The sequence below is a fragment of the Cyprinodon variegatus genome, unplaced genomic scaffold, assembly GCF_000732505.1.
Source record: "Cyprinodon variegatus isolate N-32 unplaced genomic scaffold, C_variegatus-1.0 Scaffold438, whole genome shotgun sequence".
In the NCBI taxonomy this organism is placed as follows: domain Eukaryota; kingdom Metazoa; phylum Chordata; class Actinopteri; order Cyprinodontiformes; family Cyprinodontidae; genus Cyprinodon; species Cyprinodon variegatus.
Genome location: NW_015150891.1, coordinates 299,291 through 307,958, shown reverse-complemented (window position 1 = coordinate 307,958; position 8,668 = coordinate 299,291). Strand labels below are relative to the sequence as shown.

The following is an 8,668-nucleotide window of genomic DNA, read 5'->3' as shown; positions in this document are numbered from 1 at the left end:
TGCATTTCACTAATTGCATCCCTGCCATGCTGCTGTGTTTACATCTGAGAGGAAGAAGAAAAAGAAGAACACTTGTTTGCGCCCTGAGCGATTTGCCTACGACGGTCGGGAGAAAATCAAACATGGACGATTCCTGATCAGGAGGTGGCCGTGAAAGGCTGATCGCCCCTCGTTACCCCCATGTATACTACATGACGTAGGACCAGGCTGAAAGTCAGCCCGGTTGAAAGATTCTCGAACAACTGGAAAATCACGCTGTGTACGTCCGGCTTCAGGCTGGAGCCATGGATGTCTAATCACATGACAACATGTATGATGTAAAATATGATGAAGTGGCAGACTGGAGATGTATAAAATGCCTTTTTAACTGTTAATCAGGGCCACTTCCTGAGAGGTGAGCAGCTGCCTTCTGTAACTAAGAGATTTCTCTGATCTTACAATAATTTTACCATCAGAAAATGCTGTTATGTCTCCTGGTTATTTAATACATATAAGTAATGAAGTGTTACTTAAAGAGTTTGTCCCGAGTGATTTATTTTCAGGGAAGCGAATGAGATAGAGCATCAAGGTGCAGACACAGAGTCTCTCTGCCCTAACCACTAAGCCGCCCCTCCTCTTTCAAATCCCTAATACGATCCAGCAGAGCCTCTGAGTCCTGATGATGAAGGATACAGTCACAGTCCACACACCACACAGCTCCTGTGTGTCCATTGTAGGTACCCAGCCTCTCCCCGTTCACTGAGTACCAGACGTTTGCTACCTGAGGTGGGAAATGAAACGAGCAGATAGAGGCAGTTAGCTCCTAACCGTTAGCTGGGTTAATGGTGGATGATGTTTCTGAACTCACCGTGTCTTTGGCCACAGAGAACAGCAGGTCTCCTTCTCTGTTGTACTTTATCTGAGTGATGGACCTCTCATGGCCCTGCAGCAGGATGGGTTTCTAAGGATGCAGACAGCTCGGTTTGGTATTTAAATTACAACTTTACAACTCGGCGAGAGTGTTATAGAGCAGATACATATCACGCTGTATGACTGTAGCGTTTATTATTATGTTTAATAACATTATTATCAGACTGTAATCACTCCAGCTAGCATGTATCATAAAGCAGCTAGCGCTAAAGCTAAGCTAACCGACCTTAAGGTAAAGAACAGATAATTACAAAGTAATAATTAACTGAAAACCGGAATATGCTCTTTCATGAATATACTCACCATTTTCGTCAGCTAAGCGCTATGAGTCCGTTCGGTTTGTTCACAAATCCACACGTCAACAGTGAAAAGATGAACACTCGTGTACGAGGCGCCGGAGCAGCGGCGGAAAAGGAAGTAGCTTCTTACTTGTGTGTCAATAATCAAGATGGCGTCAGTGCGCCCCCTAGCGTCACTTTCTTTGGGCGCTGCTTTTAAAGCAAGTCATTCTAAAAGTCATCTTAGATTTTTGTGCTTTTCATGGTAGTAGTGATCGATTGTAGTGCTTAGGGCCGAAAAAAAAACGTAAATAGTTGTGAAATCTGCAGAAAAGTATCTGGAAGTTAGAGATTTAAACTGGAAAAGGTTGAAAGTATGAAGGAAAAACGAGTATGACCATCAGAAACTGGCAGTGATGATAACTTGAAGATTAATTAGAAATAATGGGGACGAATTTGATTTATTATGTTGGGTTAAATAAAATATGATTTTTATTTTTTTCTGGGGATGAGTCTTGCTTTCTGTTCCCACCAGTAGGGGGCGGTAATGCGCATTAAGTTGTTTGCCAACCGCCATAAAACCCCACAAGAAGAATAAGAACAATCATCTTACTATTTAGTTGCACTTATCTTGTTATCAGAATTTGCCCTTTTAGATACTAATCAGTATTTTTCTTTCATAGTGATGTCAATTGGCACTTTACATACTTTTTTAATTTTATATGCTTCCTGATTGGTTGCTGTCATAGCAACCAGTAACACTGATCTCTTTCCCTTTTATCTGTTGCTGTTTGTTACTGTGGCATCTATTAAAATCAGCTCAGTGTTTTCCTTGAAAATACTATATTTAAACATTTTTTAGGTAAATCTAATTAGCTTCAGGTTTAATTCAGCCATGTGCCAAATATGCTTTGAACAGTCAGAATAATGAATGTCCATTTTCAGCTGTTAAATTGTTTGCCCTGCTCCTTTAAAGTCATTCAAATGTAGTTTGTGTTGCATTGTATTCAATCTATGGGGGCAGATGCTGGAAACCATAAACTGTATGATAATCTTTGGATTTTTTTCCTCCAGCTTTATTCTCATTACACTGTCACAGGGGAGTAGTGTGGTTAAGGGTGTTGCTCAGAGAGCCATTTGGCAGTGGGTTTTGAACTCATAACCTCTGGATTCCATACACAATGCCTTAAACACTAGGAGGCACTCCCCCAGTGTCAAATATGCACGTCTAATCCCTTTCTTTTACCACTGCATGTGTATCCATATTTATTTTAAGACTAGTTATGTAGATTATTGATTAAAATTTGTTAAAAACACTATAACAGTCTCCTTCCAATTTCCTTCCCTTATTCTGTTGCTGTGGGACAGCAGCTGCCAACCATCAACTCCTTGGTTGTTATATATGCATATGTAATACAATATCCATCTGTTTGTGATTATTTGTATATTTCCAACCCCAACACTTTGCTACTGAAACAAGAGATTTGCATGATACAGGATAATTCTACTCTATTCCCTTCAATTTAGCATATAGTCCTTTTTTTCCTTCCAAAAAGGAACGGGAGTTTTAAATTAGAGCCAAAGTCATTCCCAATCGTTTGATGACGGGTAAACAGAACACAACTTGTTAGTTTGTCCCATTCAGGTCCAATCATCTACCGGATGTAGATGAAGAAAATCAACAGCTAATGGTTCTCATTACCCTAAATATGCTTGTATATGAATATAATTAGATTGTTAAATGTAAATCTGTTAAATCAATATTTAAAGCTAATAATATCCTGTTAAATAGCAAACTCCCCCAATTTATGTCCCATCTTCAGCTCCCTCTCCCTCCTTCAGGGTCCATCGGCTTCTCTTAATGCTCTCTCTCATCTCCACTTGTCTTGCGTCCAATCGAGGTTTTGAAGCAACTCACCGGTTCCACCACTCCTTTGTTTTAAACACGTATCCATTTTTACTCTAAGATCGACTACAGCTCCACATGCTTACCTCATCCCTCTAGAAATCAATGTAGTCTGAAAACATTCATGTGTTAAATTCATGTTTAAAACTGGTACTTCTTAAGGCCATAAGATAGACTGCATTAAACGAAACATACACAGCTTTTTATTGAACAAAAAAAATTATATATATATATTTATAGGGTCAGTTAAAAGTACTGCAAAAGACAAAAAGGAAACATCTTTGGTTCCTTCTTATGCCCAAATGAACTAGAAAACAATGAATGTGTCCGTCGGGACCATGGAAGAGACTAAGTTTAGACATTTCTGTTTCAAGTGTCACCGCTTTACCGTAGCTACATATTCAACCATTCAGACGAGAAGCAGATATGTTAGTGAGTGAAACATTTCAGAAGTTTAAAACAAAAATCGCTCCATTTTCCCCCACTTGGCTCAGTCGCTGCACCAACTTAGAACTCCAAGCCGAACAATAAAAGCAGCTCTATATTATTGGTCCCCCCCCTACATTTCCCACAAGAAGGCATTCCGCTGTGAGACATCGAGTCTATTTTTAAAGTATATACATCCATAAATGAACATACATTCAAGCTAAGTGCTCGTCTCACGATAAAACCAAGATGCAAGCGTTGCATAGAGGTACTTGAACATTCTCCTGCAATAAAACCTGATTCCAAACCACTGCTGTCATGATGGAGAGAACAACAGAAAATACATCTTAGAGGAGGAATGGAAAACGCAGCTGAAGAGGACTTTAGTGGTTTATATTTTAAGCAAACTTAAATGACGTGAATCAGGAGGTGGATGGTTTTCCCAGCATTAGAGAACAAATTAAATATGTTTTAGAACGTTTTATAAGGCCAGTAAATACTCTAAATGAAAAGTAGGGTTCAGAGGAGGAAAAGATGTCTGCGACCCGAGGAAAGAAGGAGCAGAATGGTAACCTGTAGCCAGAAAGAAAAACACTAAATTCCCTTAATAATCACATGGAATCATCAGCTTTGCTGTTAGCATTCATATTAGAAATTCACTAAAGTCAATATGCTAAAAAAAAAAAAAAAAAAGGAATGAAACCCTTTCCTTTAGTCACCACCATTTAAACAAACATCCGCACCAATAACCTCAAACTTCTGTTGACCCAAACGGCTCATTGAAACCTGCTGTTTTATCAGATTACCACTTCCTGTGTTCCTCAAGTGTTAAATAAATCACAGTAGTTTCATTTCTGCAGGAAATCAAACTCTATTAAATGCTTTGCTGAATCCTTTCAGGAGGGATTGCTGATTCAGTCTGTGTGTAAAGTGGAAAGCCCGTTCTCTGCCGCTAACGCCTGGTGTCCCTCCTGAGGAGGAGGAGGAGGAACGGCGTGCAAGCTGGTGGTTTGAACGTGGAGGCGAGGGAGGAAAGAGGGAGTGGCTCTGCTTCATTCCTGAGCAGGAACAGGCGGAGAGTTTGCGTCTCCCTGTAGGGCGTCTGTGTCCAGCTGTGGGCTGCAGTGGAAGCAGGAAGTGGCGTCGGGGGCAGGACAGCTGCTGGGCTCCTCCAGCAGAGAGTCTGTGGGTGGGGGTGAGGGAGACTCGGTCCCGGGATCTGACCCGGGAGCTCCAGGGATGCCGGCGGTATCCCCGCTCAGGTTCTGGACCTTCTTCTTCAGCTCGTTTCGCTCCACTTTCAGCGCCCGGCGCAGCTTGTCGAGCCGCTGGACTTTACCCTGAAGGGCCTCGAAGTCCCGATCCCGCACAGCTTTCTGCAGGGAAACAAGAAAAAGACTTTAGTCAAAAACAGCTTTTGTTCCTCTGAGCTCAGCCTGGAATTCTGAAGCATCAGACGCCTCGAAGGGACCCTGAATCTTTCACCAAATGTTTTCCTAAAATAAGCAAAAATCAGAACAAAATACATCAGTATCCTAAAAACACAGCAAACCAGAATCATCTGAAGGCTTCTCTACTTTCCAGAGTTCAACCGTTATAACTTCAGTCTGAGGAGATAGAAAACCAATAATTGGTATTTTTGATGATGTATCAGGAGATTTTTTAATCGGCTTGTTTTTGAGACACCAACAAAACAACATTATTGCTTTTTCTAGAAGCAATACACTGGAAAAAAAATCTAATCTAGATCAGTCATTTTTTCTTAAAATAAGTGCATTTTTTCTTGATTTGAGGAGATAAGAGAAATTTTTTCAATGGAACAAGACGATTCAGATTTAAAATAAGAAAACACAATTGCAATGTCTTATTTCAAGTATCTATTATCAAGTACAAACTGCAGGCACCAAAATAATAAAAGCGAAATTGTGTCTGTTTCCCTGCCAGCTAGTAGATCAGCATCTCTGATTGGTTGACGTGGCGCATTGAGCAGCAAAAGTTCAATTTTTCCAACTCTAGCATCTGCTGCTTGTGAAATTTTGATCATTATAGTGAAGTTTCAAAGGGAGAAACTTCCCAGGGCGTACAATGTAAACCCTAAAACCACCAACAGACATTATCTGGGCCTCAGAGCGCAGTGATCCTTCAGCTTCTTTTCATTGTTCTGGAGGTAAGGATAAGGTTTGATAAGAATAATGCAACAAAGACAGAGCTTTACCTCCTCAGCCATCTCTAGCAGAGCCTTGTTGCTGCTCTCCCACCTCGAGCGGTACATCGCCGTTTCCTTCTCCAGCTTTTTGATCTTTTTGGTCATCTGTGAGCACGGAGAAAAGCAAAGATGTCAGAGAAAGGCGAAGCCGACCCAGACAGTGCGTCCACTAACACCGCCCACCTTCTCCATCTCCTGTTTGAAGGTGGTGAAGACTTCGTTGCTTTTGGACAGCGTCGTCTGAAACTCCTCAAACTTCTCTGTGTATAAAGACAGCTAAAAAAAAAAAAAAACACGATACAACCGTCATTTTAGGAGGATCACAAAGTTTTATTGCAACCAGTTTGAGCTGAAAATGTGAAAAGCCAACCTGCTGTTTGAGGTGGACCTCCTGCTGCTTCATCAACTCGCACATCCTCTGGGACTCCACAGCTTCTTTCAGCAGCTGCAGAGGGAAAAACAAGAGAGGAGGAGCAGTTTAACATCTGGGAGAACCATCTGAACGGGTTCCGTCTCGATGCTTACAAAGTCCTTCTCTCTGTCGTGCCGTTCCTCTGACTCCTTCAGCAGCTCCTGCGCCTGGTGCAGCTTTGCGTCCACCAGCTGTTGCTGCAGGTCTTTATGCTTCACCACTTTGTCTATGTGCTGTTTGATGTCACACAAACAGAGGAAATTCATTTTAGTAAAATGGAGTAATGCTAGGTTCACACCGGACGCGCTTTGGGCAGCAAAAGAAGCACCTGCTGCTTCATTTTTGATGCTTTTTCACATTAAGGTCAGACACACCTCAAGAGCATCTTAGATGCTCCTGAAGCGCGTCCAGTAAAGTGTTTCCAGACGCGCCTGATGCTTCTGTATTCAATAGCAGAGAGCGGCTTTGCTATATTTGCTTGGATAAGCTGGTAAAAGTTCGTTTTAACGTGTTTTTATGCAGAAACTAACAAATCAAAACATGATCTGTGCAGTCAGTTCATCAAGATTACGATCTTGTCTTAAAATATTCTATTGCTGTCGGAGGTGCTCAGAACGTCACATACCCCGTTACCGGGAATCCCCAGCGGCTGGGTTACCTCTTGGGGGTTTTCCCCTACTGATGGCTGTGGGGGCTGAACATTTTAAGTTAATTGAGGCGTTAATAAACTGTTTTAGGTGAGTGATCATAGTTCTCTGCATCAGCAGTGCCCCGTCTGTCTCCCTGCCAACTCCCAGATCAGCTTCTCTGATTGGTTATAGAGCAGCCAAAGTTTACTTTCTCCAACCCTGACACCTGCTGCCTGTGAGGCGTGTCCCACACCTTAGATACTCAGATGCATCAAGATGCGCTGCTCCTGCTGCTCTAGCCGCACCGCAGGACCTTTTGATGCGCGCCAACCATTGACTTTGCATGTAAACCAGCTGCTTGTGCTGCTTCTATTGCGTGCGGTGTGAACGTTGGATAATTCCGATAAATGTTGGTATAAGGGGGAGTTCCCGCTCACCTCTTCCCGTAGTTTGTACTGTTCGTAAAGCTTCTTGAGTTTGTCTCCCAGCTCGGCGTTCTCCTGCCGGAGGCTGGAGTTCCTCTCGTTGTGCTGCTCCATCTGAGCCTGGATGTCATTCAGGGTCGACTGGAAGTGAGACGTCACCTCCTTCCTTTTCTCCTCCTCTAATCTGGTTCTCTGGATTCCTTCCTCCTGCGGTGGGGAACATTTCAGCCCATAATGAGACACATCGGCGTTTCAGATCAAGTGGTTTCAGCAGGTTGACGCGGTTCGTACCTTCAGGGTGCGGTTGTGTCTCTGCAGCTCCCTGCAGAGGCTCTCCAGCTTGCTGCGGGCCAGGATGGCCTTGCTGTGTTCGTTTCTCAGGTTGTCCTTCTCTTGCACCAGCTGGTTCTGCTTCTTCTGGAGCGCCCTCATCTGTTTCTGAGTTGTGCGGTGCTCCTCCACCTAAAGGAGGAAAACAGAAACCAGCTTTTGGGGTCAGTTATTGTGACATACAGGTTTTCATTAATGCTGCTGCAACTGGATTTAAAAATAAAGACAAATTAACCCACCACCCCCACCTGACATCTTGTCACCTTAGAAGCACGACTACAATGTTTCACTGGAATTGAAGGGTTTATGATCTACATATTTTTTAAGCGGGTGAGGTCATAGTCATTACAAAAATGTTAAAAAAAAAAAAAAAAAAACAGTCCACTGGACTTTGTTTCCAAGTTTGCAGATGTTTTGCTTTCCATCCTGGAAGCTTTTTCCATTTAAAATGTCAGAAATAGCGTTGAGTTCGAGGCTTATAGAGTGGCCCAAAACAAAGTGTTGTTTAGGCTTAGAAAACGTGCAAAATGAACAGGATGAATGTGTCCACATGGCCATCCCATATGCTGCTGGAGTCTCTGAAAAACAAATTTTCTCGGGGTTTATACAGGAATGAGTAACTCTTATTTAATGCTTTTTAATGCTCTTAGAAATCATTTTAAAATACATATATATATATTTTAAAAAATGCTTCTTCATCTTTACCGTCGACGGGCTGCAGCAATGTCCTGAATTCCTCTTTTCCAGCCACTTTTGTTGAAATTAGCATTTCCCCATTCTCTAGCCTTTTCTCTGCATCAAGCTTCTTTTCCGAACACACAGTTTTACGATAAACCGGAAGCAGTTCAGCGCAAACACTCAGAACCATTTATATCTGAAAAAACTAAAGCATTTTAAATGCCACGATAATCACATTTAATGAATTTTAATGCCAATTAAGACCTTACAGGGTTCCTACAGCATAAGGCAAGTTCAATTAAAGACTTTTTAATGCCACTTGAAATAAAAATTTAAGACCAAATTCACAAGAAACACAAGAAAAACCTGCTTGCAATAACTTAACCCAAAGGTTTATTTGAACATAAACCACTGCACTAATGTTTCAAATTTTGAAAAAGCTTCCCATACAGGAAGAAAGCTAAAAACA

At 41.9% G+C, this 8,668-nt stretch overlaps 2 protein-coding genes across 3 annotated transcripts in view; both read right to left on the bottom strand.

Moving 5' to 3' along the window:
- eif3i (eukaryotic translation initiation factor 3 subunit I) overlaps positions 1-1,343 on the bottom strand; it is a 7,231-nt gene extending 5,888 nt beyond the window's left edge. Inside the window, exons 1-3 of the mRNA XM_015388839.1 lie at positions 1,213-1,343; positions 848-940; positions 673-760 (exon numbers count right to left, since the gene is read on the bottom strand). Coding sequence (XP_015244325.1) covers positions 673-760; positions 848-940; positions 1,213-1,215 — 184 coding nt within the window. The 5' untranslated portion in view covers positions 1,216-1,343. The remainder of the gene's footprint in view (positions 1-672; positions 761-847; positions 941-1,212) is intronic.
- A 1,931-nt stretch (positions 1,344-3,274) lies between these two features.
- Positions 3,275-8,668, bottom strand: part of LOC107093652 (alpha-taxilin-like) — a 15,695-nt gene continuing 10,301 nt past the window's right edge. For both annotated transcript variants that reach the window (XM_015388841.1, XM_015388842.1), the window contains exons 5-11: positions 7,483-7,653; positions 7,204-7,398; positions 6,251-6,370; positions 6,096-6,170; positions 5,909-6,001; positions 5,735-5,830; positions 3,275-4,895 (exon numbers count right to left, since the gene is read on the bottom strand). In XM_015388841.1, the coding sequence (XP_015244327.1) occupies positions 4,572-4,895; positions 5,735-5,830; positions 5,909-6,001; positions 6,096-6,170; positions 6,251-6,370; positions 7,204-7,398; positions 7,483-7,653 (1,074 nt within the window). In that variant the 3' untranslated portion in view covers positions 3,275-4,571. The remainder of the gene's footprint in view (positions 4,896-5,734; positions 5,831-5,908; positions 6,002-6,095; positions 6,171-6,250; positions 6,371-7,203; positions 7,399-7,482; positions 7,654-8,668) is intronic.